Source organism: Zootoca vivipara, chromosome 2, assembly GCF_965207765.1.
Source record: "Zootoca vivipara chromosome 2, rZooViv2.hap1.1, whole genome shotgun sequence".
Lineage (NCBI taxonomy): Eukaryota > Metazoa > Chordata > Lepidosauria > Squamata > Lacertidae > Zootoca > Zootoca vivipara.
Genome location: NC_142584.1, coordinates 116964612 through 116988100, shown reverse-complemented (window position 1 = coordinate 116988100; position 23489 = coordinate 116964612). Strand labels below are relative to the sequence as shown.

Genomic DNA, 23489 nt, shown 5'->3' with positions numbered 1-23489 from the left:
CATCTCCTAGTCAGGCCTTTCCCAGCTGAGGCTGAAGCCACATTCACCCAACAGTTTATTCCATTTTCCCATTTCCCTAATTGTTAATTTCCGCCTTACATCCGAGCTTTCACATGATGTAAAATCAACTTCCGAAAATATAGTGCAATATAATGCTCATTTCTGAGTGATTGGCAAACAGATTTTTTTTCCTGGAGCCAATAAGATGGAAATGATCACCACACTTACCCTATATTCTGCAATATTTCTGAAAGTGGATTTTGTGTCGTGTGAAAACTCAAATACAATGCTGAAATTAACGGGAAAACATCGGGAAAACAGAATAAACTGTTGTGTGTATGCAGCCCGAGCAGGGCCGTCTTAAACATATCTGGCGCCCTGGCGCCGTGGTGTGATGGATCCCTCCGGCGCCCCGCCCCTGCCCTGTTTCCCAGCGCGGCGGGCGCACAGCGCGGCTGCACTGCGCCACCCAGCCTGCCGTAGGGCCGGCCCTGGGCCAGGGGGTGCTGCCCGCCCCCTGTTGCGACGCCCCTGCATCTGAAGCGTGTGATGGGGCCTGGGGGCTGACCCAGGAGAGGCGACCAGCGATTTGTGGGGTTTGGTGGTTCCAGAGCACCACCAGGAGCCAGAGCAGCGAAAGGATGAAGAGTCAGGGCAGTTTGAAACAGTGGTGGAAGAAGAGGCTGCTCAACGACAAGACAGGTCAGTAGACTCCCCACCTTCCTCTGCCCTAGTGTCTCCTTTCTTCGCATTTAAGTTTTTAAAGCCCCAAAGTAAAAGCCCAAACTAAACTGTCTTGAAGTTTACTTCAGTTGCCTCCAAACTACAGAAATGCAGCTTGATTCTCCTTTCCAAATATTCTATTATTATTTTCACATATTTATACAAGAAGCAACTATCAGTACTGGGTGGGTGGGATGGTTGAATGCAACTTAATTTTCATACATGTAGGCAGTTTATTAACCCACTGAACTCTCTTAAGGGGGGAAAAAACCCTACATTTGCATAACCTTTCCCCCCTTAATTCAGGCACAATTTAATTGTTCAATGGAAAAGCACAATAACTTCTCTGTGTGGCATTTGCTATCCGATATACTTCCTCTACACATGCAGGCTCCTGTTGCACCCAAGAGCTATCTCACTGCAGTAAATCAGATCCATAGGGATTTTTTTCTTTGATTCCTGCACAGAAGGGAGTTGAAATTTAAGATGACCCTTGGGGTCCCTTCCAGCATTGTCATTCTATATGGGGCAGCAACATCCTGTTCCCAAGTGACCAGCTTTTTCTTTGTGACCAACTGGAACTTGGATCCACCAGCTCTGCTCTGCAAATGTGTTTCTATAAGTTTGGGGGAAGGATCCCCCCTAAACCTTAGAAATTAATAAACGGTAGCATTTTGATAATTTGGAACACTGAAGGAGAGATTGGAGGCCAGTGGAACAATACAGGCTAAGTTTCCTTTCCAAGCCAGTGCCTCACCTTGGATAGAGGCAAAAAGGTGTTGATGACCCAATTGAAAAGGAATGATTGGGCCTGGACAGGAGGTTACCAAGGTGATGGGCTTCCACAATGTGTTATACCAAAGCTGCCTCACCCATAGCCTTCCTTCATCATTATCATAACTTATCAGAACCAGAAGGGACCCAGGTGGCGCTGTGGGTTGAAAAGCACATCAAAGTGTGAGTAGATAAATAGGGACCGCTCCGGCGGGAAGGTAAACGGCGTTTCCGTGCGCTGCTCTAGTTTGCCAGAAGCAGCTTTGTCATGCTGGCCACATGACCCGGAAGCTGTCTGCGGACAAACGCCGGCTCCCTCAGCCTATAGAGCAAGATGAGCGCCGCAACCCCAGAGTCGGACACGACTGGACCTGATGGTCAGGGGCCCCTTTACCTTTTATCAGAACCAGAGGGGAAAGAAAAATAGTGTTTTGAGCAAGGTGTGTTCGGAAGAAGGGAGAAATAGGTAGAGATCCATCTTTTGGCAGGCTGGCTGAAGGCAGGCTGGGAGAGATGCCCTGGACTCCATTGCTGCACTGCTGTGGGGAACAAGCCCCTTTTGAGATGACCATGCTGTAAGATCTGGACTCCCTCCATCCAAACTCAGGTGTAACTATGTGAATAAATCGTATTTCTTAATTTTGCAACAGTATTTTATTATCCCCAGCTCTCTGCCCTTCCAAAAAAAAAATATCCCTTGGCACCTCTTAGGCCCAGTTTCCTTCTGAAATAAGCTCCCTCTCTGCTCAGGGTTTGGCCACATCAAAACTGCACAGGCTGGCTACGGGGAGGACGGGTGGGTGTCCTTTCAATGGGAAACTTCCCCAACTTTCCAATTAGAACAGGCGTCTGCAACATTTTCTGGCCGTGGGCTGGATCATTCCCACGGACAATGATCCAGCCCACTACGCATGCCCAGGGCGCCAGAAATCACTTCTGCGCATGCCCGGAAGCCAAAAATTGCGCCTGCGCAGAAGCGGTTTTCGGCATCTGGGCGTGCGCAGGCACGGTTTCTGGCATCTGCGCGTGTGCAGATGCCATTTCCGGCACCACTCGGCGAGTCCCCGTGCCGTGTTGCGCCAGTTTAGCGTGGGGGACTTGCCGACCGGGCGGCTTGTGGGCCGGATAAACAGCCTCCATGGGCTGGCGGTTGCAGACCTCTGAATTAGAAGCACCACCCCCTTTTCTCCCTTTCCCAGGTTCTGCTTCTGTAGCCTTCTGACTCCCCTTCACCCCACAGCGCAACGGGGGTGGCTTCCAGTATATACAATATATATCTATACATAATAAAACATTAAACATGAAAAGATGTACATAATTGCAAATGTATTAAAAGTTGTTATGCTTAAATAAAGGACATCAAAAGGCACACAAGAAACTGAACAATTTCCACGTAAGATCTTTAAAAAATATACAAACAATTATTATAAATAACAGCAACAAAAAAATAAACAATACCCCAGCTCACACCTCACCTTTTCCACCAGGCCAAAATTCCCCTCAATTCTTTATGTGCTCATTGTGTTGTGGAGGGTTGGACAAGGCCATTGGAGACCAGGGTTCAAATCCCTATTCAGCCACAAAGCTGTATTGTTGGGCAGTCAGTCACTGCCCAAACTTCACATTTTATATGACTACATTTGAATATGTATTATAATCTGAAGGCGTTTGCAGTCTAGTACCTGAGGGGGCCCACACTCTGAAAGGCATTGAGCAAGGATATATTACATAATTACACAATTCTTTATTCACTTAGATACCTAAATAATTTTACTATATTTGTCAGCAATTGCCGTTAATACATTAGTTCACATTTGTGTTTTGAAGGGGAAAATATTCTGTGAAAATATTCTGTTTAAGGCCTTGTGTTGTTATGATGCTGCAAAGCCTACATAGCAGTAGTTTTCCATGGTAGGTTCTGAGAGAGACAGGATTGCTTTTGAGAATTCAGTCTGGTTGGTTGGTTTTGGTGTTGGCAGAATCTGATTGGTTGGAGGTTCGTGTCAGTTGGGAGGTTCGTATCAGTAAGGGAGAGTTTAGTCAGTTGAGGGGAGTTCAGTTGGGAGATAGGGAGTTTATGAGGAAAGTGTGATGAATAGACCAGAGAGAGAAGCTGAGGAGAATGGCTAAGGCCTCAATATTAATACACAGTATGTTAATATGTCAAGATCAGGAGAAGGAAGCCGGGGGCTGAGCTAGTCTGAGAGGCTGCCCTGTGTAAAAGGTCTTACCAGAGGAAGGTGACACAAGGGTGTTTGTGAAAATTGGCCAAGCTGTCCAAGCATCGAGGATTACAACTAGAGGAGATTTGGGGTACCAAGGCAGATTGTCCCTAGGAGGTAGACTGGGCTGTGGGTGAATTTGGCTGGGATGGAGGTCACTGCTGTGGATACACAACCTGACTATCTCTAGGCACTGCAATAATCTGCAAGGGATTCCCACATTCAGGGTTAATGTTGCCAGCCTTCGTGTCACGTTTGCAGAAGTCTCTGTAACACAACAGTGGTCTGCCAAACAGGCCCAGCGTCTGAAGCCAGCTCTTCGTATGCCCTTGGGGATCCTGACATCTTCCATTATGCAGACGTGACCAAGCCAGGGTAGTCGTCGCTGGGACAAGAGTGCACACATGCTGGGAATGTGGGCTTGGGAGAGCACATCTTTGTTTGAGCCTCTGTCCTGCCATGCGATGCCACACATCTTCCTGGTACAAGCCAGGGAACCAAAGCAGCAGACAGGTAATGTTGGAACCCTGAATTAATGTTCTTACACTGCCCCCTTTAGACAGACAAGAGTAGTACATCAATTGTGTTGCATTTTTTCTTCCCTCTATCCCCACCCCACCCCACCCCAAATGTCCATAAAGGTAAAGGTATCCCATATCTAAGTCACACCCCACAGGCTTGAGGACCATTGTAAAAAGGTAAAGGGACCCCTGACCATTAGGTCCAGTTGCGGACGATTCTGGGGTTGCGGTGCTCATCTCACTTTACTGGCCAAGGGAGCCAGCGTACAGCTTCCGGGTCATGTGGCCAGCATGACTAAGCCGCTTCTGGCGAACCAGAGCAGTGCACGGAAATGCCGTTTACCTTCCTGCTGGAGAGGTACCTATTTATCTACTTGCACTTTGACGTGCTTTTGAACTGCTAGAGTGGCAGGAGCTGGGACCAAGCAACGGGAGCTCACCCCATTGCAGGGATTCGAACCTCCGACCTTCTGATCGGCAAGCCCTAGGCTCAGTGGTTTAACCCACAGCGCCCCCCGCATCCCCCACATGTCCATACTCAACAGCAACTAGAGGGCCACAGGTCCCTTATCCCTGGTTTAGTCAATATTTACTGTCAGGGATTCCTAATCATATGTCTGGTGGTGGCAGGATCTCAGGAGGGAACCAAGGCACCCCAGGCCTAAAACTACCATGCTGCCACCACCACTCACCTCCTTTCCTTCAAGGACACTTCAAAACAGCAGGAAAGCCCATTTAAGGACACATTTAAACTGGAATTCATCCCTACCCACAAGAGGTACTGACAGTCATTAACACATATGTTTGTAAAAGGGGATTGGATAAATTAATGGAGGAGGCTTTCAATGGCTACTTGCAGCACACCTCTGTGACTTCTTAGCAGCCCTGCCAGGTCCACTGACCCCTAGCTTCTACAGCTTCTATGGTTTCTCTCCTACATGAATTCTTTGATGTGAAGTGAGACTTTCCTTCCAGCGGAAGCTCTTCCCACATTCCAAGCACTGATATGGTTTCTCTCCTGTATGAATCATCAGATGGGACATGAGATGGCTGCTCCGACTGAAGCTCTTTCCACATTCCAAGCAGTGAAATGGTTTCTCCTTGCTGTGAATTCTTTGATGGGTCATGAGATGTGAACTCTGACTGAAGTTCTTTCCACATTCCAAGCAGTGATAGGGCTTCTCCCCACTGTGAATCATTTGGTGGGAAGTGAGATGATCTCTCCGACTGAAACACTTTCCACATTCTAAGCACTGATACGGTTTCTCCCCTGTATGAATTTTTAGGTGGGAAGTGAGAGTTTCCTTCTGGATGAAGCTCTTTCCACATTCTAAGCATTCATATGGCTTCTGTCCTGTATGAATTCCTTGATGGGAAGTGAGACTTTTCTTCCAGCGGAAGGTCTCCCCACACTCCAAGCACTTATATGGTTTCCTCCCTGTATGAATTCTTTGGTGGGAAGTGAGATTATGTTTCAAGCTAAAGGTTTTTCCGCATTCCAAACATTTATATGGTCTCTCGCCTGTATGAATTATTTGATGGGAAGTGAGATGGTCACTCCGACTGAAAGTCTTTCCACATTCCAAGCACTGATATTGTTTCTCCCCTTTATGAATTCCTTGAAGAGAGCTCTGGTGGAAACTCTGTCCGCACTCCCAATATTTACATGGCGTCCCTACTGTATAGATTTTGTAGTAGTCTCCCTTAGCCTTGCTTTCCAATTCACCACCTTCTGCAATGAAGACAGAAACTGATTAGAGCCTTAGGAGGAAATGGAGCCTCAAATTATGTAAAAATGCAATTTTTCAAGCCTTGTGAGGAACAGTTGAGAGATATAGTTACAGGTAGGTAGCCGTGTTGGTCTGACGTAGTCTAAACAAAATAAAAAAATTCCTTCCAGTAGCACCTTAGAGACCAACTTAGTTTGTCATTGGTATGAGCTTTCGTGTGCATGTGGTATCTGAAGAAGTGTGCATGCACACGAAAGCTCATACCAATCACAAACTTAGTTGGTCTCTAAGGTGCTACTGGAAGGAATTTTTTTATTTAATTGAGAGATATGAGAGCCTTCAAATATCTCAAGGGCTGTCACATAGAAGATGGAGCAAGCTTGTTTTCTCCTACTCCAGAGGATAGGACCCAGACCAGTGGATTCAAGTAACAAGAAAGGAGATTCTAACTAAACATGAGGAATAATTTTCGAGTTACTACCCCCCTGCTCTCTCCCCTGCTCTCTCCCTACCTATCTTCTTCCCCAACCTTCCAGAATTTTTCTATAAAAACAATAAAAAACTTCAGGAATAACTTTCCGAAGGTAAGAGCTGTTAGAAAGTTGAACAGCATCCCTATTATTTGTTGGAAGAGTTTAAGCAGATGTTGAATCACCATCTATCATGAATGTTTCAGCTGAGATTCCTGCATTGCAGGGGGTTGGACTAGATAACCCTCAGGGAACTTTCCAACACTACAATTTTATTATTCCTCTTTTGAAAAGAAAAGATCTCCGTGTCATGTGACTCAAGTACATGCATAACCTTCTGAACTTATAAGAACAATGGAAAGATACAAACATAATTAAATAAAAACTTAGGCACCAACATTCACTGTCACTGACTTCCCTAGCTATCAGCTCATCAGCCCCCCTCGGATCAGCTGCATTATCCATCCTGATAATTCATTCTCCATCCTGATCTGCAGACTGATGTTGACAGTTGGTCATCAAGGGAAGTTTGTTTGCTCCTTTCAAATTGTCACCCAATGTCATAATGATGGTAGGAGATTGACGGATGGTCATCCCTGCCCACCTATCCAAGTTGGCCCATGTGTAGGGGTGCTGGTTGACTCACAGGGTCTGTCCAGCTTACTACCAGGGCAGTAAAAAACAGTCAGGCAATTGCTTAAATGGGCAGAACTGGAGGATGCATCTTGAAAGGCAATACAGTACACAGATGCCCATTCAATGTTAACTACAAGGAGTCTGAATCCCAGCTGCTGTAGGCGACTGCTGAACTACATCAGAATATAGGGGTTCATCACATTTATCTCACAATTAATTGTGGATAATAATTCATAAATCACGACAGATATTAACAAGCCACTGGGAGCCTTACCAAGTAAGGCCAGGATCCCACAGGTTTCCTCCATGACTTCTGTATGTAGAGCTCTCTGGTCAGGATCCAGCAGTGCCCATTCCTCATCCATGAAATGCACAGCCACATCCTCGAAGGATGCTGGACCCTAAAAGAAAAAAGAAGCCTTTCCTGATTGGATAATCGTGTTGCACTTTTAAAAAACAAGTGTTTATTTTAAGGTTTTAATGGAACTGTGTATTTGGGCCCAGGGAGGTGAGGAGAAGGCAGATATGTTGGATGCCCCCAACCCCTTTTCCCACTGATCTGCCACCCCTACCTGTTCCAGTGCGACAGAAGCTGCTTCGCCTCCACTATGAAGAAGAGATGGCCCTGCCTGCATTATCCAGTCACCTGCAAGGAAAAAAATGTGGTTGTTTCAGTGATAAACTTTTAGCTACCAATAGGCCTTTTAAAAAGTATTTTGAGCATTTACAAATATATACATTCTGTATATCAGTTGTGTAAAAGCACCTAAGGGAAATTGGGAGCAGTGAAAAAGGCTGCAGGGGATGTCGGCTTTAAGGGTCGAAAGGCCAGCTGGCTCGTCTCCTTCTAGCCATGCTGCTGCGAAGATCCATCGACCTCTGGCTCCGACATAAAACAGTGACCCAAGCCTCCCAGACTTGGGCACACTATACACAGCAGTGTAACTGCACAACAGATGAGACTGAGGCTTGTAAATATATAGTATTAACTACGGATTTATTAAACATAAATCAAGACAAAGAAACATGTCCTCTCTCCTTGCTGTCTCCTCAGAGAGTCAAAAGCAAAAGCAATACAAACTGTACTGGAATGTAAACCGACATGTGACACATATTAATCCCATGTCTGCAACTAAAGGTGGAATTGAAAATTCCAACAGGGAAGTCTCATCTGCCACCAAAGATTAAAAGAGCCGCTAGATTTATTTCACACTCAACAGAGAGAGACCAAACTGAGATACATCCCAACCATCCTTACCTAGTGGCCTCTGTTTGCTGTCCAAGGGAATTATCTCCATCTCAGCAAAATCTGTGCCCATTTTTGCAAAAAGATCCTGTCCCTGAAACAGTAACAAGTAGTCAAAACAGGGATCAAAGAGAAGGAAGGACGGAGGTTTTCAGACAACCTTCATTGGATGCTTTCCAAAAAAGTTGGGATTTTAGCTGAGAATTTTGAGATACCCTCCCTGACAATCTGAATGCCTTGGGAACCATCACCGTGAAACACTCTCACCTGTTGTTTTTCCCGCTTCCTGTCCTCTGCCTGGCTCAGGAGAAAACCTTCAGCCAGGGCCACTGCCTGGGAGCTGGTCTCTGCCCCACACTCCCTCACCCAGCTCTGCATCTCCGGAGGGACGACAGCCAGGAACTGCTCCAGGATGACCAGGTCAAGCATCTGATTCTTTGTGTGTTGCTCTGGCTTCAGCCACTGGTGGCAAAGATGGTGGAGTTGGTTGCAAACCTCTCGGGGTCCTTTGGCTTCCTGGTAGCAGAAATGTCTAAACTGCTGTCGCTGCACATCTGAACTGAGGGTATCATCACCCAGGACCTCCTGCACTGAGTTTTTCCAGAATACTCCAGAGTTCCCTGGTTTGATGGCACTGTGGCCTCTTCCTGCTTCAGGGCCAGCTGAGTTTTGCTCATCCATCTGTGCTCCAAGAAAAACCTCCAAGATGTCCAAAGGAGTTCCTTGGCCTTCTGTCAATTTCCTACTTAGAAGTGATGCCAACCCCTACAAAAGACACTGCTGTGTTATGGGATTGCTACACTGTCAGGAAAGGGAAAATATTCTCCGAGCAGGCCTGGATGAGTTTCACTAGAACCCATGGCCAAATTACAGCGGTGCAGTAGGAGTCTCCAGCTCTCCTTAGAAGGAAAGTTAAAAAGCAAAAATATGCAGACTACCTTCTAAGCCAGCATTTCTCAAAGCGTACTCGAAGAATCACTACTGGATCGCAGCATCCTTATAGACAGATCTCACAACCTCTTCACTTCCCCTTCTCACCCTGTGATGTGATATGAAACAGGCTCCGTATTACAATGCCAGAGAAGTCATCCTGACTCCTCACCTTTTTCCACACGTTTGAAAACAATGAGGGACTGTGAAAGCCATGATTGACCACTGGCAATAGCAATGTGAGGTATGTTCAGCAGAGCATTAGTGACTGGACCAAGGCAGCTAATGAGCAAAATGAAGCAGGAGTAAAGTAGGTTTAAAATGTGAAACTGCACAGAAACAATACGTGCTGCTCTTTTTCAAGGTTGGCAAACGTGGATATTCTCACTTTTGGTGCAAAATATCTGAGTGGTATGTAGCACTAAGGATGGGGAGATGCTTTGTATTACAGCTATTCAATTTTGAATTCAAATTTTATATATTTTTTAAAATGGCATTTAAATACTCTCTCCTTCAACTGATTTCTCTGATTATTAAACCTCCAATTGTTCTCAGCAGTGCTTTGTATTCACTCCCAAATGATCCTCTCCATCTCTCAGGAGTTGCACACGTCTGAAAGCAAATAAAAAAATTCCTTCCAGTAGCACCTTAGAGACCAACTAAGTTTGTCATTGGTATGAGCTTTCGTGTGCATGTACACTTCTTCAGATACACACACACTTCAGATGCACACAAAAGCTCATACCAATGACAAACTTAGTTGGTCTCTAAGGTGCTACTGGAAGGGATTTTTTTATTTTGTTTCGACTATGGCAGACCAACACGGCTACCTACCTGTAACTAGAACGTCTGAAAGGGCATGTCTGCCAACCAGAAACCTTGGTAACGCCACTGCCTGATTAACGAGGTGGGGGGTGTTAATTCTAATCAAAGCTCTATTGGAGTTACACTTGCACCGGGAGCAGCTTTTAATCCTCCCCTCCCTGCAATATTTCAAATAGCATCTCCTGCCTTTGCACAGAGGGAGAGAAAAAAGCTGCCCTCCCTGGTTGAAGGCCATCCTTACTGCAGCCCCGGGACTCCTTTTTGCCAAAATAAAGAGTGAACAACTCACCGGTTCCCAGAAGGGTCCCCCCCAATGCAGCGCTGGAGAGACAAAGACCACGTTCGTTCCCCCCAGGGAGAAGCCAAGCAGGAAGGGGCTTTGGAGGGAGGGGCTTTCTCTCCTGGAGGACTCCGCACTCCTCCGTTCCTGGTTCCCCTTCCCCTCTAGGAATCCAATTCGGTTCGCTTTAACCCTTGTTGTTGTTGTTGTTTAGTCGTTTAGTCGTGTCCGACTCTTCGTGACCCCATGGACCATAGCACGCCAGGCACTCCTGTCTTGCACTGCCTCCCGCAGTTTGGTCAAACTCATGTTCGTAGCTTCGAGAACACTGTCCACCCATCTTTTCCTCTGTCGTCCCCTTCTCCTAGTGCCCTCCATCTTTCCCAACATCAGGGTCTTTTCCAAAGATTCCTCTCTTCTCATGAGGTGGCCAAAGTATTGGAGCCTCAGCTTCACGATCTGTCCTTCCAGGGAGCACTCAGGGCTGATTTCCTTAAGAATGGATAGGTTTGATCTTCTTGCAGTCCATGGGACTCTCAAGAGTCTCCTCCAGCACCATAATTCAAAAGCATCAATTCTTCGGCGATCAGCCTTCTTTATGGTCCAGCTCTCACTTCCATACATCACTACTGGGAAAACCATAGCTTTAACTATACGGACCTTTGTTGGCAAGGTGATGTCTCTGCTTTTTAAGATGCTGTCTAGGTTTGTCATTGCTTTTCTCCCAAGAACCAGGCGTCTTTTAATTTCGTGACTGCTGTCACCATCTGCAGTGATCAAGGAGCCCAATAAAGTAAAATCTCTCACTGCCTCCATTTCTTCCCCTTCTATTTGCCAGGAGGTGATGGGACCAGTGGCCATGATCTTGGTTTTTTTGATGTTGAGCTTCAGACCATATTTTGCGCTCTCCTCTTTCACCCTCATTAAAAGGTTCTTTAATTCCTCCTCGCTTTCTGCCATCAAGGTTGTGTCATCTGCATATCTGAGGTTGTTTTTGGCTTTGTAAGGGTTAAAGATCAGTCAGTCTTTAACCCTTACAAAGCCAAAAAGAAAATTCCCTCCAGTCTTCTTTGGCGATCGCTCGTACCCAAGTAAGATTGTCTTCCCTAAACACTGTTTTAACAATGAGTCTGTAAGTGACTGTGGAGGTCTTCCGGTCTGTCGCGGCGGAGAGAAGGACGCAGGGACCTCGCGCGCCGATGTCCCTGGCTTCGCGGAGGGGGGGGGAGTCCGCAGAGCGAGCGGATTCCCCGTAAAAACACCGGGTAGAGAGTCCCGGTGACTCATGTGCCCAGCGGTTGCTCCGTTTTTTGCGGATCCCCCGCTGCCCGAGAGCTCAATAGAGCGATCGAGAGCCGGCGGGGTGGAACCGCGGGAGCCATTTTGGGCTATATCTTACCTCCGAGAAGTGAAGCTCCGAGTCCTGACCCGGCAAGCGGCAGATTCTTCCGAATAAATTTAAACTTCCAAAAAGTAAGTGGAATTGCGATCACGGACTTTAAATTCGTCAATTGGAAAAACAGGAGAGGCTTTAAAGAAACGGAAGTCGGTCTCTTCCTAATGGAAAACTGGGAGGCGCTTTAAATAATCTTAAGCTGAACGACAAAAGGCATCTGGGACTGTGGACCCGAGAGAAAGAAAGACTCTTTTGAACCCTCTCAACTCCCGAGTCCGGCACCCCTTGAGGTACAGCATTATTAAGGGGGAGAGTGCTTTGACAGCTGTCAAAAGCTGTCAAGCTGTCAAAAGACCGGGGGGATTTATTGTATTGTTGCAATCAGTAAAAATTGACTGAAAACGTGATAGAACTATTCAATATTGGAATTAAGAATGGAGTTGTGATTGAGTTAAAAGACAAAGGAAAAGAACTGCCAAAATGGAGTCGACCGTCTGAGGAAGGAATTTTCCAGCACCTCTTTGCTCTCCACCTCCTGTTTGTCTGCGGTCAGGAGAAATATGAAAACAAAGTACTCTCGAGCCTTCCAGGAGGCGGTGCTAAACTATCTACAATTATGGGAGGATATCTACAAGGAACGGCAACATCCCAATTTACCAGCAGTCGAGGAGGAAGTCCAAGTCCAGGATTTAGAGGAAAATTTGACCTTGGAGACTGTGGAGATTGAATCTGGATGTCAGGAGAAACAACTTGTTGAAAACCTTAAAGAGGACTTGGACTATAAAAAATATGCTTGGGATGAAGCAAAGCATGGACTTCAAAAGGAAGAAAATCAAGTAGAACAAGAAAATGAGAAGCAAAGGAATTCGAGGATTAATGGACTTGAAGATCCTGGAGGGGTTGAAATGTGGGGTGATGCCAGGGAGGAATGGGAAAGACAGGGGCAGGGGGGGACAAGGGGCTGGAGACGGATATGGGAAAGAATGGGTGTGGGGTGAATATTTTAGTTAAAAGATTTTGTTTTTTAGATTCTGAAAGACGGTTTTTGAAATTTTGGCCTGTTAACGGAAATGCTGATCCAATTGGGGGAAAAGACTTAGGGAGAAGAGATGGAGTGTAAAAATGAATGGAAAAAGTTGTGCTTTCTGGAGGGAATTATAAGAACGGCTTAGGAAAGAACTTAAGTTAATGTAAATTTTTGTAAGTTAAGTTAGGATTAGGCAGAAAGCTGCCTACTCTCCTTTCCTTACTCTGAGATACTCAGTGGCAGGGAGTGCTCAGAGGGCTGAGGAGGGGATATAATGGAACCTTGGAAATGCTGTGCCCCACAGGTTCCTCTTGTGGCAGGAGGGGGCCTGTGGGAGGGCAGCATGGAAAAGGAGGAGGGTTGAGTTAATATTATAAGAAAAGGATTTTAAACTGAAATAGAAAACTCGCCATAAACTTTAGATTTTGTTTAAGGAAAACCAGGAGGAAGATTACCGAGGAAGTCACAAGTATAAGGTTAAGGTAATAAGAATTGGGGAGTTAAAATTCTCCCCTATTATTGTCATGTTTGTATTTGTTTAAGTATACTTATGAACGAGCTGGGGGAAACCAATCCTCAGAGCTCCTCCATTCCTGTCCTTTCAGTGGCAGGGGGGGAAGAGGGGGGAGGAGGGAGGGGGGAGGCCAAACCCAACTTATAATGGACCCCTTTGATTCTCAAAGCACACGGGTTTCACTGGTGGCAGAGGTGAACCAGTGGGTGGAGGGAAGACGAAGGGACAGTGTTATATTGTATGTTTGTGTAGTTTGTTTAGTTTTGTTTGTAAAATTAATAAAAATTATTTTTAAAAAAATGTGACTGTGGAGGCCAATTCTGGATCCATACGTCCTTCCACAGTGGAGACATTGGTTTCCAGGCGGGAGTTGATCACGGTGTGGATTTGCCAAGCGTGCCTTCCTCTTAGCACGTTTCTCCCTTGCGTCCTGAGTTCATAGAATCATAGAATAGAATCGTAGAGTTGGAAGAGACCACAAGGGCCATCCAGTTCAACCCCCTGCCGAGCAGGAAACACCATCAAAGCATTCTTGACATATGCCTGTCAAGCCTCTGCTTAAAGACCTCCAAAGAAGGGGACTCCACCACATTCCTTGGTAGCAAATTCCACTGCTGAACAGCTCTTACTGTCAGGAAGTTCTTCCTAATGTTTAGGTGGAATCTTCTTTCTTGTAGTTTGATTCCATTGCTCCGTGTCCGTTCAAGTGTCGTCAAAGTCCACAACACCTTTGGTAAAGGCTGTTCCTCCAATTGGAGGGCTCGCAGGCCAGTGCTTCCCAGTTGTCAGTGTTTATAATACATTTTTAAAGATTTGCCTTGAGAGAGTCTTTAAACCTCTTTTGTTGACCACCAGCATTACTCTTTCCATTTTTAAGTTCGGAATAGAGTAGTTGCTTTGGAAGACGATCATCAGGCATCCACATAACATGACCAGTCCAACGAAGTTGATGTTGAAGAATCATTCAACACTGGTGATCTTTGCTTCTTCCAGTATACTGATATTAGTTCGCCTGTCTTCCCAAGTGATGTGTAAAATTTTTTGGAGAAACCGTTGATGGAATCTTTCGAGGAGTTGTAGATGGCATTCATAAGTGGTCCATGTTTCACAAGCATATGGTAAGGTTGGCAGTACAATAGCTTTATAAACAAGCATTTTGTTTTCCCTGTGAATGTCCCGGTCCTCAAACACTCTGCACTTCAATTGGGAGAAAGCCGCACTCACAGAGCTCAAGCTATGCTGGATTTCGGCATCAACGTTGGCCCTTGTGGAAAGAGAACTGCCTAGGTAGAAGTGATGGACAGTAGCACCTTAGAGACCAATTACGTTTGTTGTTGGTATGAGCTTTCTTGTTCATGCACACTTCTTCACGAAAGCTCATACCAATACCAAACTTGGTGCTACTGGAAGGAATTTTTTTTTTTAAAAAAAATTATTTTGTTTCGATTACAGACGACCAACATGGCTACCTACCTGTAACTAAAGCCAAAAAGGCAAGAGGGGCTGTCTGCAACTCAGAGGCAGGGTAGCTCCTCTTCTCCTGTCATCATGGAGCCAGCTATTAGACTTGCTGGCAAGGGGGAAGATGGTGAGATGTCTCGTGGGGAATCTTAACAATTCCAGAATTGTTTCTCTTTGGATACTTCTTCTCAGTACAGTGATGTGAGCAAACCAGGCACAGACATGGGAGTGGTCCTCTAGATTAGTCCCCCCCCCCAACATGGGTCTCCATCTGTTTTTGGACTACAACTCCCATCATCCCTAGCTAACAGGACCAGTGGTCAGGGTTGATCGGGATTGTAGTCCGAAAGAAAACAGATGGAGACCCAAGTTTTTGGAAACCCTGATCTAGTGAATTTTCTCCACCTTTTCATTCATTCATTCAGTATACTGCCCTTTATCCAAAGACCACGGCACATTGTTTATTTATTTATTTATTTTGTTGTTGATGATGTTGTTGTTGTTGTTTATTAAAATTGTATACGACCCTTCATCAGAAGGTCATAGACTGGTTCACAACGTAAAAATACAAAATGAGAACACAAAATACTTAACAAAAATACTTAACAAAAACAAAACAATTATCCCACTCACACAAACACATTTAAAAGACCATAGAATGTTAAACTGATTGAAGATAAATGTTTTCGCCTGGAGCTTAAAGATATGTAATGAAGGCTCTAGGGTTGCCATATTTTGAAGAGCAAGAAAGAGGACACATCTGCCTACTTCTACTTTTAACTATAGATCTCTATGATGACTCTTATTTTACATACCCATGAAAAAGAGGACGCGTCCTGGGAAAAGAGGACATATGGCAACCCTAGAAGGCGCCAAGCGATCCTCCTTGGGAAGAGCATTCCACAAACGGGGAGCCACCGCATAAAACGCCCATTCTTATGTTGCCACCATCCAGACCTCTCATGGAGTAGGTGCACAAAGAAGGGCTTCTGATGTTTTTAATAGAATCAGTAAGATGCTTCTTTCTCTAGTGCCTACTGAAGAGGAACAGCAGCCCCAATCTTTCAAGTGGTCTAGTATATCCCTTAAAATGGTAGTTAAAGTATTGGGATGGCTGGCAATGTGCAGAGATACATGCCAATCTGAAGTGGATTTTCTTAATTAACCACTCCAGCTGCAATGTTTTATTCGGTCAGAAGAACAGCAGCAGCTGGGGAACCCACAGAGTGGAGGCTGTTGGGAATCTGATGTGGAAGTGTGGATGTTGCTTGAGGCACCAGTCACCACACAGAAGCAGAGTAAGGTCCAAATCTTTTAATGTTGTAAAACTATTAAGTTCAGCAAACAGCTCTGGGCCAATTTAAGCACAGAAAAGTAAGTTGCAGCTTGTAGGCTTTTCAGATGCAAATATATACAGAGACAAGGGACAAGGTATCACTGTTGCTCTGACAAACACCAACTAACCAAGGCACAACACTGCACCACTGAAAGAGTTGAACATACATTAATCACAGATATAGTGAGGCCTCCAAGCCTTGCACTTGTGATTACCTTGCCCATAGGATGTTTGATATTCGCGGAGGAACCCCTTCCTATGTCCAGCTACCCCAACAGACTCCACTGGACTATACGTTAGGCTAATATAGAGGCATTCCCTCACCTTAGCATTACACAGGTGCAGGAATTAAGTCATGTTAGAGAAAAATAATGCCTGCATTATCAGAACTGGAGGCATCATTTCTGCTCACAGAGTGTTTGTTGTGGGGGAGGAAGGGAAAGGAGATTGTTAGCCACTTTGAGTCGCCTTAGGATAGTGATAAAGTGGGATATCAAATCCAAACTCCTCCTCCTCCTCCTCTTCTTCTTCTTCTTTATATTACTGATCCCTGCACAAACGTTCTTAATACACAGAGTAAGCAGATTCTCCTAACAATATCCTTTCACACACTCTTTTGAAATCTCTTCACATGTAAACTACCTATCAATGTATATACATCAATACTATCGTGGCATGAACCAACTCCAGGAATTTTGACAGCAATTCTGAACCAAGGTAAGAAAGTTAACTGCTGAGCATTTATACAACTGTAATCTTTACATGTTCCCCCTCCTTTGCAAAGGAAGGCAACAGGCAGAGAAACAGTACAAGTGGAGGCAATACAACTTTTGTCCTAGCAGTGAATCAGCAGGGATGGCAGAGACCAGTCCTTCTGGACCACTTTCCAGTTTGTTAGATGCACAGTATTTGTTCAACTGCAATGCTTAAGTTACTTTGACAGAGAACATGGGGGAAAACAGCTTAGCGGCACCACTGTGACCTCTAAGTAGCCAAGTGACCCTCAGCTGTCACTGATTTTATGGCTTCTCCCCTGTATGACATTTTTGATGGGAACTGAGACTCTCACTGTCTTTGAAGCACTTTCCACATTCCAAGCATTTATAGTGTTTCTGCCCTGTGTGAATTCTTTGATGGGAAGTGAGGTTTTTCTTAAAGTTGAAGGTTTTACCACATTCCAAGCACTGAAATGGTTTCTCCTCTGTGTGAATCCTTTGATGGGAATACAGGTGGGAGGTCTGGCTGAAATCCTTCCCACACTCTAAACACTGATAAGGCTTCTCCCCTGTGTGAATTCTTTGATGGTAACAGAGACTGCTGCTCCGACTGAAGCACTTTCCACATTCCAAGCACTGGTATGGTTTCTCCCCGGTGTGGATTCTTTGATGGGAAGTGAGGCTTTCCTTCCAACGGAAGCTCTTTCCACATTCCAAGCACTGATATGGTTTTTCTCCTGTATGAATCATTTGATGGAGGATGAGATGGCTGCTCCGACGGAAGCTCTTTCCACATTCCAAGCAGTGAAACGGTTTCTCCTTGCTGTGAATTATTTGATGGGTCGAGAGATGTGAACTCTGGCTGAAGCATTTACCACATTCCAAGCACTGATAGGGCTTCTCCCCACTGTGAATCATTTGGTGGGAAGTGAGATGGTGTCTCCGACTGAAGCTCTTTCCACATTCTAAACATTCATATGGTTTCTCCCCTGTATGAATTCCTTGATGGGAAATGAGACTTCTCTTCCAGCGGAAGCACTCTCCACATTCTAAGCACTGATACGGTTTCCTCCCGGTATGAATTCTTTGGTGGGAAGTGAGATTATGTTTCAACCTGAAGCTTTTTCCACATTCCAAGCATTGATATGGTCTCTCGCCTGTATGAATTCTTTGATGGGACGTGAGATGGTCGCTCCGAACGAAGTTCTTTCCACATTCTAAGCACTGAAATTGTTTCTCCCCTGTATGAATTGTTTGAAGGGAGCTCTGACTGAAGCTCTCGCCACACTCCCAATATTTATATGGCTCCCCCACTGTATAGATTTCATAGCAGTTTCTCTTATTTTTGCTTTCCAATTCTCCACCGTCTGAAATGAAGACAGAAACTGATTAGAGCCTTAGTAATAAATGGAGCCTCACATTATGAAAAAATGCAATTAACATTTGATATCTAAGGAAAAATTGAAGGGACTTAGATGGGGGGGGCATACCTTACACTCCCAAATGATATGCATTTTGTAAGGTTTTAGTAAGCTCTCAACTCTAATTAGGAGAAGCACTAGCACCAACTTGAGTATATGGCAACCTAGCTAATTAATCTTTGTTGGAGACATTTATGCTTATGATATATTAACATGCAATGCTTTTGAAAACATGTGTCACACTTCTTAATCCTAAATCTTGTCTGCATGACATCAAAATCAGGAAAGGTCCTAGAACAGATAAATAAACAATCAGTCTGTGAATTGTGTGTTTCAAATGTGATCAACTTGGCATAACTGCAAGGCCGTTGATTAAAGTTCAGCTCCATCCCAGAACTGGATCTGTAACATTACTACATCTGTATCTGTGACTGGCACTTGCTGACAGCTGGTTTGCTACAGACTCTTAGCTTTTCACTGCACAGACCTGGGTTGAGCTTCCAGCTCAGGGAGGAAGCTCAATGGGTGATCTTGGACCATCTCTGATGTCAGTGGTCTCTGTGGCCAAACACAAAATGGTGGAGAGGCTACTTCCACTTCCCTAACAACTCTGAAACTTACATTTGAAAAGATAAGGGCAGTAAAAACCAGTCAGACAATTGCTTAGAAGGGAACAACTACACAGATGCCCATTCAAGGTTAACTGCAGGGGGTTAGAATCATACCTGCCAAGTTCCTGCCAGAAAAATAAGGGATCTGCAGACCGGAAGTCGCGCTGCGGCCATTTTGGAACTGGGCAGAGCAGCATCAAAAGTTTCTTCTGAGCATGCTTCGCCCAGGTCCAAAATAGCCGCCGTGCCAGAAATTGTTTCTGCGCATGTCCAGAGACTCCACACATGCACAGAAGGAGCCTCCCCCGGGCCAGTAAGTAAACCGGGGGGAAACAAAAAAATCCGTTTTTTCAGCTGGGAACAGCTGGAAAATGGGGGTTTCCTGGGGAATACGGGAGACTTGCCAGCTATGGTTAGAATCCTTGATGTTGTCACTTCCGATGCTGATCTGCCTTAACGACCGCTTCCACATTAGCGGAGATCATTTGCAAAGGATAAACAAGGATGGTTTGAGGATAATTGTCCTTGTAAGCTCCCCCAGGGCCCAGGGGAAGTGAGCTTCACTTGCAGATCGTCTTGATATCTGACTTTCGCTCCTATATGGAATGTGGGGGCAGGGAGACGCTGGGTGCAAAAAACACTTTGCCTATCAGTAATCCTCTGATGCAGCCATCAAGATGCAGAGGCTCTTCTGTTTATTAGAGTAAAATTCAGAATAATTTACAGACATCTGCTTGGATGGATAGGACAAGATTACCATCTGCTAAAATGAAACGGCTACAAAGACATAAAAAAACCTCACGCACAGAAAATACAAAGATTACAGAACTTTTCTTGCATAAATATAAATTATTAATGTTTTAATACGAATGGAAGTTAGAAACATTATAGCTGTGGATAAGGGACTATGATTAAGAATGAATGGAACTGGATTACATAACCCTTTGGAAGCAGAATGAAAACAAAAATACTGTACCCTGAAATCTAACACGCGGGAAGTCATTAAAAAATATGTATATGTAATTGGCTGTTTAATTATATTTGAATTGCAATTGTAATTTAGCATTGATACAATGTAGCATATTTTGGATATTTTGTAATTGAAAACTAAGAAACATTATTTATATATAAAAAAATAACCCCTGATGTTGTAGGTGACACCGTTGAACCACATCAGAATATAGGGATTCATCATCTTTATCAGCAATTGATCATGGATAACAATTGATAATTCACAACAGATCAAGCCACTGGGAACCTTACCAAGAGAGGCCAAGATCCCACAGGTCTCCTCCATGACTTCTGTATGCAGAGCTCTCTGGTCAGGATCCAGCAGTGCCCATTCCTCATCTGTGAAATGCACAGCCACATCCTCGAAGGATGCTGGACTCTAAAAGAAAAAAAGAAGCCTTTCATGATTGGACCATTTTTGGCACTTTTTAATTATGGGTGTTTACTTTAAGGGACGCGGGTGGCGCTGTGGGTTAAACCACAGAGCCTAGGGCTTGCTGATCAGAAGGTCGGCGGTTTGAATCCCCGCAACGGGGTGAGCTCCCGTTGCTCAGTCCCAGCTCCTGCCAACCTAGCAGTTCAAAAGCACGTCAAAGTGCAAGTAGATAAATAGAATAATCCAAATGTAGCCCCTTTACTCTTTACCTTACTTTAAGGTTTTAATGGGAATTGTGTATTTCAACGATGGGTGTTTTATCTTTGTGTTACAGGTAGGTAGCTGGGTTGGTCCGACGTAGTCGAAGAAAATAACAAAATTCCTTCCAGTAGCATCTTAGAGCACACTGCCTTTTCTTCTTTGTTAGCTTCTTGAAAATCTACTTTAGCATTAAGCATTTTTTGAATTTATAAAAACAGTGGTACCTTGGTTCTCAAACTTAATTCATTCCAGGAGTCCGTTCAACTCCTGAAACCGTTCAAAAACCAAGGTGTGGCTTCCGATTGGCTGCAGGAGCTTCCTGCACTCAAGCGGAAGCCACATTGGACGTTGGGCTTCCCAAAAACGTTCGCAAACAGGAACACTTACTTCCGAGTTTGCGGCGTTCAGGAGCCAATTTGTTCAGCAACTAAGCCATTCGGGAACCAAGGTACGACAGTACTACTACAACTAGAGGGTTCTAGCTCCATCCAAAGGCCTATTTAAGGTGAGGGGGGGGGTGATCATTCTTTGGATTGAAACCTTCCCCGAGTGGCCTTCAAAGACTTTATTGAGGACAGGCTTCCAAGAAGCAAAGTGAAAGAGAGATTCATTCAGGCCCAGGGAGGTGAAGAGGGGACAGAGATATGCTGGATGCCCCCAAACTCTATTTCCCCACTGATCTGCCATTCCTACCTTATCCAGTGCCACAGAAGCTGCTTCCCCTCTGCTGTGAAGAGGAGATGCAGGAGGAGGTCCTGCCAGCATCATCCAGTCACCTGCGAGGGAAAAAATGTGGTTGGTAGCCAGGAGCATTTCCTTGTTTCAGAGGTTATGTGACAAACATTTATCTACCAATGGGTCTTTATAAATGCATGTATTTATACCCATTCTGTGTATCCGTTGTGTAAAAGCTCCTAAGGGAAATTGGGAGCAGTGGAAAAGGCTGCAGGGAAGTCTCGTCCACCAAAGATTAAAAGAGCCCCTAGATTTATTTCACACTCAACAGAGGGAGACCAAACTGAGATATATCCCAACAAATCCTTACCTAGTGGCCTCTGTCTGCTGTCCAAGGGAATCATCTCCATCTCAGTGAAATCTGTGCCCATTTTTGCAAGCAGATCCTGTCCCTGAAACAGTAACAAGTAGTCAAAACAGGGATCAAAGAGAAGGAAGGACGGAGGTTTTCAGACAACCTTCATTGGATGCTTTCCAAAAAAGTTGGGATTTTAGCTGAGAATTTTGAGATACCCTCCCTTACAATCAGAATGCCTTGGGAACCATCACCGTGAAACACTCTCACCTGTTGCTTTTCCCGCTTCCTGTCCTCTGCCTGGCTCAGGAGAAAACCTTCAGCCAGGGCCACTGCCTGGGAGCTGGTCTCTGCCCCACACTCCCTCACCCAGCTCTGCATCTCCGGGGGGACGACAGCCAGGAACTGCTCCAGGATGACCAGGTCAAGCATCTGATTCTTTGTGTTTTGCTCTGGTTTCAGCCACTGGTGGCAAAGATGGTGGAGTTGGTTGCAAACCTCTCGGGGTCCTTTGGCTTCCTGGTAGCAGAAATGTCTAAACTGCTGTCGCTGCACATCTGAAGGGAGGGTATCCTCACCCAGGACCTCCTGCACTGAGTTTTTCCAGAATACTGCAGAGTTCCCTGGTTTGATGGCACTGTGGCCTCTTCCTGCTTCAGGGCCAGCTGAGTTTTGCTCATCCATCTGTGCTCCAAGAACGCCTTCAAGATGTCCAAAGGAGTTCCTTGGCCTTCTGTCAATTTCAGTCTGTCCTAATCAGAAGTGATGCCAGCCCCTACAAAACAAAGACACTGCTGTGTTATGGGATTGCTACACTGTCAGGAAAGGGAAAATATTCCCTTAGCAATCCTGGATGAGTTTTACTAGAACCCAGGGCCAGATTATAGCGGTGCAGCAGGTGTCTCTAGCTCTCCTAAAAGGAAAGCTACAAAACAAAATACGCAGACCACCGTCTAAACCAGCATTTCTCAATGCATACAGAAAAAAGGCAGTTTTGCTGCTATTTTTCAAGGCTGGCAGATTGGCCGGTGTTCTGTATTTTGCTGCAAAAGTGGGATGTAGCAATTGAAGCACGGGGGATGAGACGATTTCTTCCCTGGCTTTTTGTTACAGCACTCCTTAAAACAACAAAAATAAAGCTGGGAATCTGTGGGAATCCATTATTTCTCATCTCCCATTAATAATACGGTAACAATAATTTTATTATTTGTACCCCACCCATCTGACTTGGTTTCTAATACACATTGCAAAGGTATATTTACTTTCAGTCAGGCTCTCTCCATTACTTCTCCTCCCCCATTACAGCCAGGCTTTCCCCTGCATTTGAATCCTCTGATTATTAGCCCTCCAATAGTTCTCAGCAGTGCTTTGTATTAGGTCTCAAATCATTCTCACAGGAGTTGCACGTCTGAATGGTGTCTCCAGAAGCCTTGATGAAGCCACTGCCTGATTAATGGGGAGGGGCCACTAAATCTAATCAAAGCTCAATTGGAGATACACTTGCACCGAGATCAACTTTAAATATTTCAAATAGCATCTCCTGCCTTTGCACAGAGGGAGAGAAAAAATGCTGCCCTCCTTAGTTGGGAGGGCATCCTGGATGGATCAGGTCTGCTTTGCGCCCTCTCCTTACTGCAGCCCTGGCTCCCCTTCGCCTAAATGCACTCACCGGCTCCTGAAGGGTCCCCCCAATGCAGCGCTGGGAGAGACAAAGACCACGTTCCTCCCCCCAGGGAAAAGCCAGGCAGGAAGGGACTTTGGAGGAAAGGGCTTTCTCCTGGAGGACTCCGCGCTCCTCCCCTCCCCCTTCCTGATTCCCTTCCTCTCTAGGAATTCAGTTCGGTTCGCTTTAACCCCTACAAAGCCAAAAAGGCAAGAGGGGCTGCTGTAACTCAAGAGGCAGGACAGCTGCTCTTTGCAGGCAGAAGCTCCCGGGTTCAATGCTGGACATTGCTCTTTTTTCTTTTTCTTT

General features: G+C 45.2%; 1 protein-coding gene across 1 annotated transcript; it reads right to left on the bottom strand.

Moving 5' to 3' along the window:
• Positions 1-2806: 2806 nt before the first annotated feature.
• On the bottom strand, positions 2807-23320 carry LOC118080219 (uncharacterized). The gene is made up of 13 exons (XM_088662524.1): positions 23187-23320; positions 21788-22292; positions 21533-21614; positions 21181-21263; positions 20103-20229; positions 17112-18174; positions 14768-14773; positions 10367-10550; positions 8590-9087; positions 8335-8416; positions 7649-7722; positions 7351-7477; positions 2807-5972 (listed from the first exon to the last, which is right to left on the bottom strand). The coding sequence occupies exons 2-13, from the start codon at positions 22199-22201 to the stop codon at positions 5161-5163; spliced, it is 3552 nt and encodes a 1183-aa protein (XP_088518650.1). The 5' UTR covers positions 22202-22292; positions 23187-23320; the 3' UTR covers positions 2807-5160.
• Positions 23321-23489: the final 169 nt, after the last annotated feature.